The sequence below is a fragment of the Tricharina praecox genome, assembly GCF_024521635.1.
Source record: "Tricharina praecox strain CBS 144465 chromosome Unknown BZA05scaffold_7, whole genome shotgun sequence".
NCBI classification, from domain to species: Eukaryota; Fungi; Ascomycota; class Pezizomycetes; order Pezizales; family Pyronemataceae; genus Tricharina; species Tricharina praecox.
This window is the reverse complement of record NW_026250409.1, coordinates 220,356-237,682: the sequence shown is the minus strand read 5'-3', so window position 1 is coordinate 237,682 and position 17,327 is coordinate 220,356. Positions and strand designations below refer to the sequence as shown.

The 17,327-nt window shown below is 53.5% G+C and overlaps 6 protein-coding genes across 6 annotated transcripts; 3 read left to right on the top strand and 3 right to left on the bottom strand.

Moving 5' to 3' along the window:
• Positions 1 to 51: 51 nt before the first annotated feature.
• Positions 52 to 3,308, top strand: BZA05DRAFT_392055 (uncharacterized protein). Its single transcript, XM_051483049.1, has 7 exons — positions 52 to 385; positions 441 to 500; positions 565 to 670; positions 726 to 1,400; positions 1,455 to 2,066; positions 2,113 to 2,561; positions 2,620 to 3,308. The coding sequence occupies exons 1-7, from the start codon at positions 296 to 298 to the stop codon at positions 3,022 to 3,024; spliced, it is 2,397 nt and encodes a 798-aa protein (XP_051341054.1). The 5' UTR covers positions 52 to 295; the 3' UTR covers positions 3,025 to 3,308.
• Positions 3,309 to 5,120, bottom strand: BZA05DRAFT_392052 (succinyl-CoA synthetase-like protein). The gene is made up of 8 exons (XM_051483048.1): positions 4,930 to 5,120; positions 4,817 to 4,838; positions 4,589 to 4,719; positions 4,515 to 4,524; positions 4,293 to 4,442; positions 4,201 to 4,231; positions 3,987 to 4,132; positions 3,309 to 3,930 (listed from the first exon to the last, which is right to left on the bottom strand). Exons 1-8 carry the CDS (start codon positions 5,054 to 5,056, stop codon positions 3,570 to 3,572), a joined length of 978 nt encoding a protein of 325 aa, XP_051341053.1. The 5' UTR covers positions 5,057 to 5,120; the 3' UTR covers positions 3,309 to 3,569.
• Positions 5,121 to 6,883: 1,763 nt separating this feature from the next.
• On the top strand, positions 6,884 to 8,378 carry BZA05DRAFT_245889 (uncharacterized protein). The gene has a single exon (XM_051479966.1). It carries the CDS (start codon positions 7,182 to 7,184, stop codon positions 8,205 to 8,207), a length of 1,026 nt encoding a protein of 341 aa, XP_051341052.1. The 5' UTR covers positions 6,884 to 7,181; the 3' UTR covers positions 8,208 to 8,378.
• BZA05DRAFT_245888 (uncharacterized protein) lies at positions 8,379 to 10,040 on the bottom strand. The gene has a single exon (XM_051479965.1). It carries the CDS (start codon positions 9,793 to 9,795, stop codon positions 8,551 to 8,553), a length of 1,245 nt encoding a protein of 414 aa, XP_051341051.1. The 5' UTR covers positions 9,796 to 10,040; the 3' UTR covers positions 8,379 to 8,550.
• Positions 10,041 to 13,069: 3,029 nt separating this feature from the next.
• Positions 13,070 to 13,741, bottom strand: BZA05DRAFT_392046 (uncharacterized protein). Its single transcript, XM_051483047.1, has one exon. The coding sequence runs from the start codon at positions 13,613 to 13,615 to the stop codon at positions 13,346 to 13,348; it is 270 nt and encodes an 89-aa protein (XP_051341050.1). The 5' UTR covers positions 13,616 to 13,741; the 3' UTR covers positions 13,070 to 13,345.
• A 22-nt stretch (positions 13,742 to 13,763) lies between these two features.
• On the top strand, positions 13,764 to 15,843 carry BZA05DRAFT_245823 (putative nucleosome assembly protein Nap1). The gene is made up of 5 exons (XM_051479964.1): positions 13,764 to 14,167; positions 14,256 to 14,335; positions 14,439 to 15,149; positions 15,210 to 15,535; positions 15,587 to 15,843. The coding sequence occupies exons 1-5, from the start codon at positions 14,115 to 14,117 to the stop codon at positions 15,635 to 15,637; spliced, it is 1,221 nt and encodes a 406-aa protein (XP_051341049.1). The 5' UTR covers positions 13,764 to 14,114; the 3' UTR covers positions 15,638 to 15,843.
• The last annotated feature ends 1,484 nt before the right edge of the window (positions 15,844 to 17,327 follow it).

The window sequence follows — 17,327 nt, the reverse complement described above, 5'->3', positions numbered from 1 at the left end:
TTACAAGGTACTTTACCGTCACGCCTCGTACTTCACAGTAATCCGGTATCTCTCGTTGCGATTTAGTCAATCACATCACTCGTCCGTCGTTCAAAGTTGTAACTAGCGCCAAGACACCCTTGAAAATGGGCCTGAGCTCAGTGTTCACCAACCCCGGTCTAGCTCCAATGATCATTGTTCTACCTCCACTCCACCCCACCACCACCACTACCTGCCGTTGACCGCGTGAATACCAACCCTCAAGCTCACACACACACCGCGCCGAATTCCCTGACGACACACCGCATTGCCCAAAATGCCTGACGTCCCCGAGACTCCTCTGGTGCCGCTGGAGCAAGTGATGGCTTTGGGCATCAGCCGGGAAGATGCCGAAGAGTGCTTGAAGGTAAGTTCTTGACCCGCAGCGCCAGGGCAACCTTACTCATAACTTTCACCTTCAGATGCACAACAACGATGCGGATTCTGCGGCCGAATATTACTGGAATGGCGGTCTTCAAAAGGTAAACAGCTCCGACCTCGACTCGGTCTGCGCCGCCGCCGCTAAATACGACGCGAGCTCCACAGGACAGAGATGCGAGACAATGGGATGGATCGCTGTTCGAGCAATCGCGGGAAGGAGGATCGTCCAGTACAGGTGTACGGAGCTACCAAAATAATTACACCTCTTCCCGTAAGCTACCCTGCACCTGGGAGTGCTCTTGATGTTCACTGGTTGATTTGCCTAGATTTCCAGGTTCAAGGGAATGACGTTCTGTCACCAGACGTCTTCGGGAATGGAGCCAAGTCGAGACCTCCAACGCCGCTATTTGGCTGCAATGGAGACCCTGCCGGCGATGATCCGGAACTGGCGCAGGCGCTGGAAGCTTCGCTGCAAGATGTTCACGGGTCACACCCTTACCAGTCACAGGAGATGGGAGTTACCGGCACACATACTTCACCCGTCAACCCCAACTTCATGCCCGCCCAAGAGAATAAGGAGTACGTACCAAGCCAGTGGGCGCTCACGACCACTGTAACGAAGGAAGTTCCACGAGAGTTGCCGCCACATGAGAGGAAGCGCCAGCCAGGCTGTCCCGCGTTCCTGAAACCTTCGACCACCAGTTATAATCTGGCCAACGCCCTTACGATCCTGCATTACATTCCTAAAGCTAGGGAAGCCTTCCTCTCGAGACCCCACGTTTTACAAAACTATCGACACCAGCCAGATTGGTGGAGCGGCGAGAAAATAGAAACCTCACGGTTCATAAACGTCGACGGATATGAGCCGAGCTATTGTGAAGCTGAAGACGAAATTGCTGAGATTCAGCGCCTGATGGCATTTCTGGATAGCACGGATCGTGCTTACGCCTCTATCGACGTCCTATCAGCCATGCCACGAGTACAGGAACAAGAGTCGACTTGTATGCTCTCCTCGAGACTAGAAGTGAAGAGTCCACCTGCTAATTCCTCATCAGCCGCCATAGCGACCTTTTTTAGGGGTTGGAATCGTTGTTTAGAGAACTTGTACGAAGCCAAGGACTATCCCACAGTCTTCAGGTCCAATGCGCATCAAATACAGCCCACCGGGGAAGACAGGGAACAGGAATTTACCATCTTGGAAATGACTGCACAACCAGGTGACAGGAGCCTCTATTGCGCGCTGGACAACACAATATGGTCCGACGAAGATCTCGTGTATGTAGAGTTTGCCGACGTATTTCTCGCCCAGATTCGCACCGAGTCCGGCAACATCCAAGGCATAGGACTCGACATACCCTCGGTGCTTTACCCCGACCGATACTCGAAGCCTTGGTTAGAGACCGCCAAATTACTCAAGGAGCAGATTGCGACTCAGAAGTCTAAAATATACACAATCGAAGCAAGAGAGGAGAGCCTCAAGTGCTTCCGATCCAGGAATGGCAAGGAATACAGCCCCAAGACACTCCTTGAGAGCGCTATCAACCATTTCGCGAAACCACTGAAGGGGAGCTCTGACGACGATATCTCGATGGACTCGCAGCCCGAGATGGTGGACGCGACACCACTTCTCAAGGAAATGTTGCGGAAGTTGGAACAGATTGTGGCGAGTAAGTACTTCATCTGTCAATGGGAAATTCCACACTAATGGTTTAGGCTTCGAACGTCAAAAGGAGGAAGCTCAAGAAGAGTTAAAGAGGCTCAAACAATTGTTCACGGCTCCTGACGACCCGAGGCCAAATGACTTGCCGCCTTACACAAAATACTCTCTCCGTGGTGTATGTACTGATCCTAGCACGACGTACATTCTCTTGCGAGACAGTGATCCCCAGCTGGAGACATCCAGAGCTCGCGAGGAGTGGTGGCGTTGCGAATTTGCCGTAGCAAGCAGCAGTAGTAACGCAACCAACAACTGGGACAACAGCACCGGAAAATATAACTCTGTGTGGGACGAGAGTACACCGCCCGGCACCTACAGGACCACCAAAGTCACGGAAGAAGAAGTATTGAATACCGCGAAAACCATGGGTGATTGTGTCCTCCTCGTATACGCAAATGAAGAAGCGTTCGAAAGCGGGAACCTGCCACTGCCCGAACCCTTGCAGGCACCTACCTCCTTCCCCTCATTAATTACCGTAATAGTTTCTTACTTACTTTATATAGACCTTCGTGGACAACGACAATGCCGCCTTTGCCACCGAGTTGAACCCTCACGAATCTCCAGCAGACGAAGAACTCATTCCGAGCCCAGAGAGGAAGCGCCGCGTGGAAGACGACGAGGAAATGTTCGGCGACGTGTCTCCGAAACGTTCCGTCCGCTCCCTTCGCTCCGTCGGCAGCAGCACCACGACTCTCGACGTCAATACGCCTGTTTCCTCGGACAACAGCCATACTCCGCCGGAGATGATGGAAAGAAATGGCGTCGTCTCGCCGGTTGCGAAGGCGTTTCACCTGCACAATATTATCGATGGAGAGCTTTCCCCCAACGATGTTGACGAGGATATGATAGATGTGGAACATGTGGAGAATACCGTTCAACCGGCGGTGGTGGAGAGAAAGGGCGGTTAGTGTAGATTAGTGATGGGCGTGGAGAGAATGGCGATGGCATAGGTTTGTACGATTAATTGATACCGCATTTCTTTGCGTTATCTTGAGCTATATGTGCGGGCGACATTTCTAACTTGCCGCTGGCTGATTAGCTAGGTTTTTGTTGGCTATTGCTTCTTTCATGGGTTGTAATGATTATCTCTGAGGCGGTATCTATGCTTAACGATTGCTTCCGCGCGCGGAACATTCATGACTTACCGCTGGTTGGTTAGGTGGCATCGTCGTTGGCTACTTCTTCTTTCATGGGTTCTAATGATTACCTCTGAGGCGGTATTTACTGCTTGACAATTGCTTCCGCGCGTGAAACCATAGGGAAAAGCACAAAAGCAAGGATATAATGACACGGGAATTACACTCAACATCGATGCACAATCCCCATCCCACCGACCATACGCCGCCGCCGGATATGTTTTGGCCCACCACAAGTCCAAGTCGCGCAGCCATTCTATGTACTCCGTTTCTCACGCCACCACCACCACCTCATTACACCATCGCCGCCTAAGCGTCTACAACAAATCCCGTCTAACAAACTCGTTGTACAGCGTCTTTCCGAGGGCAGCAGGACTCCTCTCGACGACAGCGCCAGCAGCCTCCAGCGCGGCGATCTTGCTCTCGGCGCCACCCTTGCCTCCCGAGATGATGGCTCCGGCGTGGCCCATGCGACGCCCAGGGGGCGCCGAGATTCCGGCAATGAAGCTGACGATCGGCTTGCCCTTGGTGTTGTACTGCTTCAGGAAGTCGGCCGCGTCCTCTTCCGCGGATCCTCCGATCTCGCCGATCATGATGATGCCGTCGGTCTCCTCGTCCTCGAGGAATACGGTGAGCGCGTCGATGAAGTTGGTGCCGGCGAAGGGGTCACCGCCGATTCTAGTAGGTGTGTTAGTCGGTGAGGGTGTGGAGGGGAGAAAGCTGCGGGAATATACCCGATGACGAGACTCTGGCCCAATCCGACCTGGGTGGTCTGGTTCACGGCCTCGTAGGTGAGGGTTCCGGACCGCGAGACGATACCGATGCGGCCGCGCTTGTGGATGATGCCGGGCATGATACCGATCTTGCACTGGCCTGGAGACTGGACGAAAATCGTGTTAGATATGAGCGCGAAACATGGAGGCGAGCGCGTGAGGGGGGTAGGCATACAATGATTCCGGGGCAGTTGGGGCCGACAAGACTATTCGATGAGTTGTCAATTAAATTGTAGACAGGAGTGAGCCAAGCGGGTGCGTAGCTACCGGGTCTTGCTCTGAGTCTTGAGGATGTCAACGACGCGGACCATGTCGTGCTGCGGGATACCCTCGGTGATGGCAACGACCAGAGGAATCTCGGCGGCGATGGCCTCTTCTATTGATGCCGCAGCGAGCGACGGGGGAACGAAGATAGCACTGTGATTCAATTCGCGTCAGCGTCCTACGCATCGTATACTCGGCGAGAATAGTGTAGTGTGTATTCCATACCTGGCATCGGCTGTTGCAAAGCTCAAATCAGTTCGCACTCGCATGCGGGGTGGTGGTGGGGCACCAGGACATACCTCCGGTCTCCCTCACCGCCTCAGCGACGGTTCCGAACACGGGCCGGTCGAGGTGCATGGTTCCAGCCTTTCTGGGGTTGATACCGCCGACAACCTTGGTGCCATACTCGATCGCCTGCTGTGCGTGAAAGCTATGTGGCCATTCCCATCAGCCTCGGTCCTCCCTCTTCCCCCTGCGTCTCGTCTCGGTGGGTGCTCTCGTTCTTGTGAATGCGGCGATATACGTACGATCCCTGCTTTCCGGTGAATCCTGTAGGTCATAGATGTCTCAGTAAAGGTTCGTCTCCTTCTCTCGCAGCATCGCGAAGGTTCCGGCAAGCGGGACCGATAGACGGACAAACCTTGATATATGACCTTGGTGTTGGAGTTGATCTTCAGGTTCTTCGCGGTAGATGCGTATCCCGACGAAGAGTAGCTGCGCAGACCGGCGCCGCCAGCGGAGGAGGAGATACGTTTCAGGGCGAGCATGTTGTGGCTATAGAGTGCAGTTTGGGTGACAGTTCGAGATTGTGGGGAAGAAGGTGCGGTTGATTTTCAGGACGTTACGATGGCAGGAGGGCTTGGCAACAGGGTTACCGATACAGCACCGGAACAAGTGTGCGAGTGACCGGAAGAGCATCGGCATGGCCGTTGAGGGGTTTTTTGGCTTTGCCGAGAGGCGGGACCGTCTATGGGGGTGTCAAAAGCTATGGCATAATTTTCCGGACGCTGTGCGGACTTGTGTTGGCAATTGCTGGAATGTCACCACGGAGGCTGTCTTGAGCGTTTCTCTCGATTCGGGAACAGTGATAGACCGAACCTACCCGGAGCTCGACTCGGCGCTGCACTACGGTACTCTACTAGGTATCTCACTTTCCGACTCCGATAGAATGAGACGGATAAACGAACTCTCCGTCCACGAGCAGTGAATATCGCTAATCGTCGAGGTTCACAATACCGCAATCCCACTTTTACGAGCACAAGGCTACATAACTTAGGCCCAGTTTGATTCGCAGCTGCAGTTTAGAAATCTGCAGTTTAACGAGTTGAAGGTTGGCCAAGCTGCAGTTCCAAACTCTCAACTCCCCTGATGACCGTTCGGCAACCCAGATATTCGACAGCACGCCACACTTGTACTTTTTTCTTTTTCTTTTCACTTCGGGGCTACGTCAGAAAACCATAACTAGCTTTTTACAGCGACGAGGTGGCCCTTCCGGTCACTTGGGAAATTCCCCCTCCCGTCTCACAATGGCGGCTCCTCCTCTGCGCCGTACGAGCAAGTGACTCCCCCTATCCACAGTCACAACGGAGGAACCGTAGAACGTGGCCGGTGTCGGACATCGTAGGCGTAATGAAGAGGGACTATGGTGGGGTTGACTATGGTGAGATTGACTACGGTGGGGTTGCCTACGTGGGCGATACTGGCATGTACTACTGGTGGTTGTCCATAGAGTTTATTTTTACTTACTGTGGCTCAGTCGACAATCTGCAGTTTCTCGAGTTGTCAAATTGGGGTGGTGTGCCAAACAGGCACTCGTTCGGGCAAGTTGACGGTTCGAAACTGCAGCTCACTTTTTGGGTGGTAGATTCAAACCGCAGCTGCGAACCAAACTGGGCCTTGTAAGTCGGGATGCTAGTTGATAGGCTTTAGCATATCGATTTATCACTCGATATCAGCTATCCGCTTAGACGAGACGCATTTTCAACGAATACATTCTTTCGCCATAGTCTAGATAGGCTGCATGCGAAATAAAACAGGAAGATCTCTCTCTCGACGAATACATTGGCAGCACTATGGGTATATCTGAAAACACTGGAGTAGAGAGTATCATACACAAGTGAGTACTTATCTCAGTCCATACACCCTCATGGTACACTGCTAGACGCCCTCCTGAACTTGCCTCATTCAACTACCTGCAAGCACACATTGTGATTCCATGCCGGCTTGAATCTCTCCCTAATTTTCAACTCTATCTTTTTTCTACTTCCCGCTGCCAGGTTGTTCCCCCTCATGTAGCCGGTCACTGTCCTAAAATTTGCCGCGGCACCTCCGAGTACGAAGTCAGATCCATCCCCCCGAATGGCCATCTGTACTCGTTTCTGAATTATCACTTGCTGTCTCGGGGGTCCCAGATGTTCCCCTATTCTTTGGGCAGTCAAGGGAAACCATTTTCCGTGGCGGGCATGTTTCGGATAATGAGTGATTTGTTTTTGTGTTGCTTCTGCGTGCTTTTGTCGTCTACTAGTACACGCCGGCGGATAATGGGGGAGAGTGGAAACCCCTGTCGGTCCGGGACCTTCGGTGTCCAGCGGGGTCAGGAAATGGATTTTGTTTGTTGAATCATCATATGTAGCATTCGACCGTGGTAGATCATGGCTGATACCTAGCAGGACAGCTTCCTTCACGACATGCACCGCAGGTGCCCGGCCCGACGTGGGTCAGTAAACGGAGTGTGTGTGCTTAAAACCGTTACGGCGAACACGACTGAATCGCTACTCGTTGTCGTACCACCATGAGTAGGCGCGATGGGCATGGGATGCCCATCCCCGCGTCACCTCGGATTTCCACAACCCCACTCTTTGCACTCCACAGCGACTTCCACGCACGGTCGAAATGGCAACCCCCGGTGTCTACGATAACCCCTGGCACACCTCCCCGCCCTCCTCGGACGACGAAGAACCTCACACCTCCGGCCTACCGACAAGATTTCAGGCGCTAGAGGCCGAGAACCGCCGCTTACGCGCAGACAAGAGAGCGCTCGGACGACGTGTTGCGGCGCTCATAGAGAGGGTTGCGGCTCAGAGTAGGCAGTGGGATGAACTGAGAATGGAGGTGGAGGAGCTGGGAGGGCTGTTGGAGGATGGGCTGGAGTTGCTTTCGAGTCCACAGCCCTCGGCTTCAAATATTTCACCAACAGACCCCATCAGCCGGCCTGCGGGTAGTGCATCTCCCGAGCTTCAAACAACGCCCGCGTCTCCCACCACCACGGAAGCAATGAGTGCGATCACAAGTGCAATGAGTAAATCCCTGGTGACAGTACGAGCTCCCACACCATCCCCACCCTTAGCTCATCCCGCGAGCGGGAGCGGGAGCTCGCTGGTTTCGGATCACCAACCCTCGGCTTCGAGCACCACTACGGCCCTACCCAACAGCCTTGACGGTGTGTCTTATTTTTTCAAACCGATATCCTCCAGCCTCTTCGCCACGACCACGATTAGCGCTGGAACAGCTACAGAAACACCACCGGCTTCCGCGCCACTATTAACAGCTTCGACATGTCATGTTCCACCGTCACCAACACCACCAGCACCAACACCACCTCCAGCTTCTACGGCTGCTCCCACATGGCCCAATACAGCCGTCACTGGTAGCTTATCCCGCGGGCCGATCGTTACTATTCCACCACTCACTTTTCAACCAAAGACCAACATTAACGCCGGACCGGTAACAGACGTTCTTTTCACTGGCCATCTTATGACAGTTTGGGAGGGTGGTATTGACCAGGAGCATTTGTACCATAATATATGTGCTTCCGAAAGACATCGTGGCAAGTCAATGGAGGAGTTGAGGTTGGAGGATTATGACGCTGGGTGGAGGTATCCTGAGACCTGGAGGTGGGGGGAGTTCTTCAGATTTTAGCTTCGTATGAAACCAGTCATAGGGGAGAGGCAAAATATATCTACTCTACTCTAGTGATAGCATGTTCTAAGCGGACGAGGAAGAGGCACCTAATGTACTGCTGTATATACCTTATCGAGTGAAGACCTATGTAGGCACCCAAAACAAAAAGCTTCCAGCTCTCACACCCATATATATATCTGCAGACTGCGATAAAGCACAAACGATGCCAACAAAACTCATGATATCGTTCACAGCAACCCACCCCCCCTCGCGCCCCTGGCCCTTCGAACAAACGCAAAAACAGCAGCCTCTCCCCATCCTCATCTGCTCCCAGTTTTAAGTCCCATTCCCAAATCACTCGTCAAGACTGTGCCTCATAAGTGTAGCAATGTAAAGGTTTTGAATGATCACGAAATTCGACCTGAAATTGCTCGCAAGTGTCGGCGAGTTCCCGTTTTGCGGCCACCTGAATAAGATCCAATGACCAGTCCAGCTCAAAAGTGACGTGCAGCGACAGCAACGCGCCACCTGCCGCAGCGACACCTCGCAACTGGACAAACTCGACCAGTTTGCGGTAAATCCCCAGGATGAAGTTACCGCTTACTCCCGCAGTCCGGCAGAAATCGAGATGCTTGAGGCCCGGTGGCAGAAGTTGGGACAGGTCCGGACTGTGGGCGTCGATTTCCACGCCGTACAGCAGGACGGGCTGGATGGTGAGCGACTCCAGCAGCGTGTGGTCGGCGAGGGACGAGATCTCGTTAGATTGGAGCCACCTATGCGGCACGATGTTGTTCATCGCGTACGAGATTTTGATCCGCTTCATCGCCTTGACGCTCATCAGCGCGGGGCCGATTCTCATCTGCTCATTATAGTACGAGCCCACGAACACGCCTTCTAGGTGATCCAGGTCCAGATGTTCGAGCTGGGTGAGCGCGCGCGAAAAGAGATCGCGGAGGAGTTCGCCGCTCAGGTTCGAAGGACCCGTCGTGAGGCTGCGGACGTTGCTCGGCCGACCGCCGAGTTGGGAAACCAGCTCGTCAACATCTTTGGGCTTGCCCCCGCCGACGAGCTTGAGAGTTACGGCCGAAAGCCGCGGTAGTGCCAGCAGCGGAATGGCGTGTGAAAACTCGACGACCATGTTCGTGTTTTTCTCGTCCTGGCGCAGCTCGAGGGTCTCCAGCCGCTGGAAGTGCTGCGCCAGAAAGTCGTAGGTAAACAACGGATCGGGGTTTTGAGGTCGATACCAGTCGAACTGGCGTTTTACCACCAGTTTCAGATACATCACCTCGACATTCGGCACCGAGGCGAATACACTGCAGGCGTCATCGAGTGTCTGGAGATCTTCATCGCGTCGAGGCAGTCTTGCCTTGATCGTCAAGGTATTAAGATTGGTCGCCCCGGCAAGATGGACCAAATAGTCGTGGAAATCAGATTCCTCGAGGGTGATCTCCGGATCCGCATAGGGCCTCGTCAGGTGGTAGAACCTTCGATTGGTCCCGGCCAGCGAGACCAATGCGTGATGTTTTGGGGATTGCTTGCGGCGGGACCGGAGACACTTGATGATTGCGAGTTGGAGCTCATCGGGAAGATCGCCGAGTTGCGGCATGGAGAGATTGAGGGAGTTCGTGTTGATGGAATGGAGTTGCCGTAGAGTTTAGTGACTCGAGGGCGTTTGCGAAGACGGACCTGGTGGGGAGCGGAAGAGGAGCACTGCCCATCCGCGAGAACTTATGTAGTTCCCCCCCTCCACCGCAAAACATGTACCTCCACGGGCTGAACATCGACAGTAGTCACATCTACACAAAAGCAGCCAAAAGCAGCTCATTGCAGCCCCATCCCCCCAGCAGCCCCACTCACACAGAAAACGATCACTGCTGCCTACTTTGTGACCTCTCCTATGGGTCTTATGCAACTCCGCATCAGTATCCGAGTCTGGGGTAGCAATCCCTCGAGCCGCATTCGAGCTGAGGTGGAAGCGGAGCTTGGTTGTCCAGTCAGTACCGTATCATGTATGTGATGTGCATAATGCTTGTGGTCCAAAAGCCCGCAATTGGCAGTGGAGAGAACATTTCAACAGCGGCAACGACGAGGAAGCTATCAATAGAGAAGAGAGACACTTGGGCACTTGGTCACGGCTCCGATCTCTGTTGTCCCAGCCGATGGAAGGAAAATGCGCAGGTTCGATAGAAGCGGAGTAAGGACGCGGCAGAGAGGGGGACGTGCTCAGTAAACAAGGTTGGAAGGGAAAAAGCAAAAGCAAAGGGTTGTGAAAGTAGGCAGCAGGGTGCATCCTCACCACGACAACAGCTCCACTTCATACCAACAACTATTACAGTACAGCGATCTCAGCCCCAGTGGCTTGTTGTCTCTCATTATTTGTGGATCAACCCTCTTGATCTTTTAGGTCGTTCGCTGCACATTTTCCGTATATCCTCGAAAGAGAAGAAAAAAGCATGTCGTTGTCCCTCTGGAAAAACTTTCTGTGCAGATAGAGATAACAAAGGACGTCCGAGGCTGACGGGACATTTTGAATAGGGCCATGATCTCTGAGCCTTGAGAACCGAGACCTCTCGAATGGCGCACTCGGGAAAGCGGCAAGAAGGTTCTCCAGCCGTTGCACGCATGTCCCGTACACTGTGAGCTAACCATCGTCGAATACCTTCACAGATCACTCGAACTCGCCTCCGTAGCGCAGCCTACAGTTGTGGATTAGCAAGCACCTCTTGACGATGAAAATACTCTACACGGGTGGGTGACGCCTCGAGCAGTCATTCGGGGCGGAGGAGAAGGACTGGATTGAAGAAGCACTTCATGGTGAACTGGTGGCCTAGATGTACGCATGTGAGATGTTTATACAGCGCCTACTAGGCTCTTGTTCGTGAAGCCTACGAGGTAACCAAGGAGTTTGGTGTTTAGTGTTGATATGTTTATCCATGGCCCAAAGGTTAGCTGGGCAGGCTCGAGCGCTGGGCAAGAGAGGGTGCCTGTGAGGGAGAACCTGGCCCGAGCATCTACCCTGCCTTTGCTTTCTGAGGCAGTTGTTCCATCTTTAATGTAGCTCGCTCGTTGGGTTGCATTTCATGGCTGGTATTCAAATGAGATGAACGCCTCCATAACCTCCGTCATAGCTCTCACTCGCTTTTCACGTGATTGCGAAGTGGACGTACGGGGAGAATTTAGGAAGCAACTAACTACGGTATACGAGTCCGAAACAGCTGTTAATAGAAGTGGCAGTAGGTGGCAGGTGCTGGTGAGGTTATTCATGAACAGTGGGAGACCGTACCAGGCATTTGCACACATTATCACTATGTCGGTCTACTATGTTATGCATACATCTCCCATCTCCGATAAACGGCGCCGGCAGACGTTCGGCTTTCTGGACATGGTCCGCTCCGGCTATCCGAGATTCCGAGTAAGCACCTTGTGGGTCAATCCAGACCCGGGACTCACTCACTACCCGAGGACACAACCCGCCTTCATCACAATCCGAGTCAACGGAAGCAAAAGGCCAAACTGTAGATACGTAAGCAAAGCCATCTCAAACTCAAGCCCAAAGGTGCACAAAGCCGAGGCCCGAGGAGGCGTCAATCTAGGTACTCTGTTCCTTCCTGGTACAAGGTGCACATCTTCGCCACAACGGACTCCGGAGGGCGGAGGGATTGAGTTGCCCGAGTGGATCGGAACACACCGTCCCGCGTGTCCCGCATCCTAGAATACGGGTTCCGAGTATGTATTATGGTCGATGGGTCTGAGCCCCCCACCCACCCACCCCGGTCTTGCCGGTGGTGGATTGCAATCCTGCCACGAAGCTTGAACCGCCCCGCACATATGCACTACGAAAGTCTAACTCAAATTCGGGGATGACTCGGTATACAGGAGAAAAACTTACCGTCGTTGGGTCCAGTAAACTCGATATCGCGCCAGCGGGTGCTTCAATCCAAATCACGCCGGAGCTGCAATGACCGATTCCACCAACGGGATCAATTTAGATGTAGAGTTGCATAATACCTCAATGAGTATTCTCCGGTGTCTCGGCTCATCGCCGGTTGATACAATCCCGATGTTACTTATGCAGCTAAACACGACCATTCCGTGGCCAGCAATCACAGTGCATCACCGGCTATCACCCGCACAGGTACATGATACATGGCCTCGTCAGTAATCACTATGCGTACATATCATACATACATGCAATCCCCTACATACATAGAGCAACTCTGGTCTCAAACCCCATAAGACCAACTGCCGAACCCAACAAACCGGTGGCTCCATCTGGTCTACCGGTAGAAGCCCAGTGCAAAGCTTCGCTTGCATTTGGTTAGATGTATCATGTCGTTGAGTTGCCTTTGCCGGCGGACGACCGGCGGCACCGCTGGTTTCTGCGCGGTTAATGCTGCCCCCCCCCAATAGCAACTGATAGATGCGTCAACTATCATTCGGCAGCAAGCACAAGACAGGACAGGCCAGGCCAGCAATGCGCGCACGCTTATCATCGTCCCGTCGGCGACAAAGAAGTCCGAGCCTGTGATGAAGCTCGTCGACGACTCGGTGTATTGCACATGTACATGTATCTGTCTGTCCCAACAGCTTTCGTATCGGATGGAATCACTTATTTCCGGCCTTGGTGCGTGTTGATTGACACCCATATCACAATTGCACGTTTTGTCTATCTCAGATGGATGCAGGACAGAGAGCTATGTACAGTATCATATTTCCAGGTTGCGAGTCGGGGAGGGGAGGGGGGGAGCTGTTTTTTTTTTGTTTCGCATCGCGGGGTGGCGACCAATCACACTGGCAGCTCGCTCGACCCCCCGACAGTGGAAGGTTCGCTGGCCGCTTTCCCCAAACATCTCTGCAGCAAGCAACGGCATCTGCAGAATCTGGAAGCAACAGTATCTTGATCCGTTATGCAGGTGTGGTTTGTCGGAAACACGCCAGTAGCAATCCATCCAGCAGCAAGGAACGGTCCGAATTCCTTCCTGCGAGCTCTGCGAGCTCTGCGATTTCTCTACTCTATGTACCCATCTCGTCATTTCGCCGCCGCCTTGCAGTGAGGTCTCCTCTGCTCTGGAGATGCCGACGAGAGAAGGGACAGCTATGCGAGCAGAGGAACAGTGCCTATGTGAGAGGAATTGGGCCATTCCTGCCCGCTGTACTCAAGGGTGCCTCTCCTCTACTCTACATACATGTGTTCGAGCACGTATATTGATATCCATGACCCCAGCTCGCATTAGTTGAGGTGTTAGGGCGCGAACGTGGGGGAGACGGCGTTGCTTGAAGCTTCCCGGCTTAGGGAACTGCAAGAGGACGGATGGCGGCCAACGGGCACGGTTTTCCTTCTTTTCTGACTCGAGAACGAGAGACGACACAAAGAAAAAAAAAAGAATTAGGCAAGGCTTTGCTCGCCAGTAGAGCCTCATCGCCATAATCCCGAGTCTCGAGTCTCGACTCTCGACTCGCACTCACACACGCTGCGCCGCATCTTTGTCTGTGTTGCCGCTCGCCCCGTCGCTCTCTGTCGCTCGGATGCGTGCCAGCTCGGACTGTTGTTGTGGTGGTGGTGTTTCTGTGTGTGGTGGCTCCCAGCTTCTTGTAGCTTCTAGCTCCTCTCGGAAAATCACACTCAACAATTGAATTTTTTGTACGGCTTGGCAGGAAACCCCGCCAAAAATCCAAAACCGCCCGCGAACAATTCACTCCTCCCCTCCACGGCTCCCCGTCTTCTCTTGCGCTCTACCTCCACTACCACTACACATCGCCATCTCCCACTCCCATAAACCCGCCAAACCCTTCCCCCACCACCCCTCCATCGCCCGCTCCATCTGTCCAGCATCTCTCTTGCTCGACACATCCACCCCCTCCCCACTATCCCCTCCCTCCCTCCCCCCACCAAACATCAAAAAGTACTTGCGATAGTTGCCCGCCATGTCTGAGCAGCCCATTAAGAATAAGAAGGTCGACCATTTGGCCGGAGCACCGTGAGTATCTCCCTCATCTCTTCGAGCCGCCACCGAAACACCACTCATTATCGGCGTCGTCGGATGTGTACTGATATCGCTGCTCCAGTACCCCGCAAAACACACCCTCCACAGCCGCTCCTATCTCGTCCCACGCCCAGCAACCTAATGTCTCCACCATCGAAGAAGGTTTGTGAATTCCGTCAACTATCCCCCACACCCCCACCTGCTACGGCAAATATCTGGGCGTCTTCTCCTCGAGGTGGTTGCTAACTTGCTCTTCCAATTATAGAGAAGCTCGACCGCGCCACCGCTGCTTCCATCTTTGCGTCGAACCCCGCGCTCGTTTCCATGATTGAGGGAAAGCTCGGTAAACTAGTTGGTCGCTCGTCCGGTTACATCGAGTCCCTGCCTGCGCCCGTGCGCCGCCGCATCGCTGGTCTCCGAGGTGTGCAGAAGGAGCACTCCAAGCTCGAGGCCGCATTCCAGGAGGAGGTCCTCCAGCTCGAGAAGAAGTACTTCGCCAAGTACACTCCCCTCTACGAGAAGCGTGCCAAGATCGTGAACGGCCAGGAGGAGCCTACCGAAGAGGATGTCGTCGCTGGTAAGGAGGACCAGGACGATGAGGATGAGGATGACGAGAAGGACGATAACAAGGAGGAGCCGACCGAAGCCATGAACGGTGTGCCCGAGTTCTGGCTGTCTGCCATGAAGAACAACGCCCTTTTGGCCGAGACCATCACCGAGCGCGACGAGGCTGCTCTTAAGCACCTCACCGACATCCGACTGAGCTACCTCGACACCCCTGGCTTCAGGTTGCACTTTGTGTTTTCCGAGAACGAGTTCTTCTCTAACAAGGAGATCACCAAGACGTATTACTACCAGGACGAGAACGGTTACGGCGGTGACTTCATCTACGACCACGCCGAGGGCGACAAGATTAACTGGAAGGATGGCAAGGACTTGACTGTCCGAATTGAGAGCAAGAAGCAGCGCAACAAGAGTAGGTGTCTCCGCGATTCTCATACCGGGAGCTACAGCTAATTTTCGATCGCAACCGCAGACACCAAGCAGACCCGCGTTGTTAAGCGCACCGTGCCCACAGAATCGTTCTTCAACTTCTTCACTCCCCCGAAGCCCCCGACTGACTTCGACGAGGATGATGAGGACCAAGAGGACATCGAGGACCGCCTGGAGCTCGACTACCAGCTTGGTGAGGACATCAAGGAGAAGCTCATTCCCCGTGCCATCGACTGGTTCACTGGCGAGGCTCGTCAGTTCGAGGGAATGGGTGCCGACATGGAGGGCGACTTCGAGGACGAGGATGACGATGACGAGGACCTCAGCGATGACGACAGAGAGGACGACGAGGAGGAGTCCGATGACGACGTACGTGATCCCGCATTCTACCCAGAAACCCAATATACTAACGATGACCAGAACGATGGCACGAAACCCAAGCAGGAGGCGGCTGAGTGCAAGCAGAGTTAAACGATCATACTTGTCATTTTCCGGCTGGTGTTGTCATTCCAACTTGTCATGGCAGCTTGATAAAAAAATGAATCGGGTTTCTGGCACATGAGTGGGTCTGTGATTGGGACGACGGATGTCGGCGGATCGTCGGTATAAACGTTCGGAGATGCTATTAATGAACGCAATTGTGACATCGTTTTCCCTTTATTCATTCTCGCACACCGTGTAATAAAAACTCCTCCTCCTCTTTCTTCACAGTGCGCATCACTTGCTTGTCTGCTTTTCTTTTGCTTGCTGATGCGGTAGGTAGTGTTTTTTTCTCTCCTTTTCTCTCCGCGACAGACCACTGTAACTGCTCTTCCCTCCCATATTGTGCTCAAAGCTCATCCCCCCTCTACTACACATGTCCATTTCACGTCTTTTGCATCAATGTGTGACATTTCTGTTTTTTTTCCTCTCTTCTTTCCTTTTGCATTCCGCCGCTCTTGCTTTTTCTTTACGACGGGTTACCTGGGGGTTCTAGCACGGCTGTTGTATGAGAGGATCGAAGAGAAGAGAAGAAATCGATTGGGTTTTAAATGCACGGCGTGTGGTGTGAAAACGATCTACTTGTCTGGCTGGCTGGCCGGCGTGTACCCGGGTGGTTTAATAGAACAACCACAGAATAAGCAAGGCCAGAGACAGGCTCACAACGTCACTTGGATAGGCGGGAGTTAGGATCGGCTGGATCCATGGGTCAGCTGGATTCTAGATTCTGGAAAAGCTTGAGGAGACGCCCATGCGGGTTTATTGGGCAGATATGGGGAACATAGCGATCTCTGTGGGTTTCCTCTGAGGTTCCAGGTAACCGCCGATGTCGTCGTCTCTCATGCTCTCATGCCCTTCTCCCTTCTCTGCATGCCTTATGATGGAGGATGTTGTTGTGGTTGTGGTTGGGAACTTGGGAAGAAATACGAGCGATGTGTGCACTATTAATCGTCGGGATGGGCTGGCACTGGTCACTGGTGGGCCTGTCTGTGGCGTGGCTGGCCGCTGGCGTGGCCAGTGCGTTCGTTCGCTCGTCCGCCAAGGGAGGGAGGGAGGTTCCGACCCATTTTCCATCCATCCATCCTTTTTTTTCCCTTTCCTTTTCGGTAACTTCAGGAGCTGAGGAGCTGAGGAGCTGAGGAGTTGCACTTTGCACTTTGCGAGAGAGATGCGCAGTGACTTAGCCACAGATCCACAGGGGGAGTGGAGGGAGTGAAGGGAGAGCCGATTGGTTAGGTTACGTTGGGTTGGGTTGGGTTGGGTTGGAAGCATCCCGACTTCTGGCTTCTGGCTTCTGCATGCACCTCCACCATCCACCGCCTCCACCGCCATCCACCTCCACCACCCAAGAGGAGAAGCGGTGGTGGTGGATGAACGGAACCGGGGATATCTTGTGGGGCTCCTGGTGCTTCCTTCCTGGCGGTCGCCCGCATGAAATGTACAATACTGTAGAACATGAGGGGATACATGCGCCGTGTTTACGGTACTGCGCTGTGCTGTGCTCGGTTCGGTTCCGCTTGAGGTGTCAGTACCGTACCAACGTATGTAGGTTGGTATGTAGACGCCCTGACGAATGTTTCACTCGCCGAGATTCGAGGGCAAGCAAAAGCAAGCAACTGTTGCCGCTTCCTTTCTTCTTCTGCTTCTTCTTCTGCTTCTGCTTCTTCTTCTGCTTCTTCTG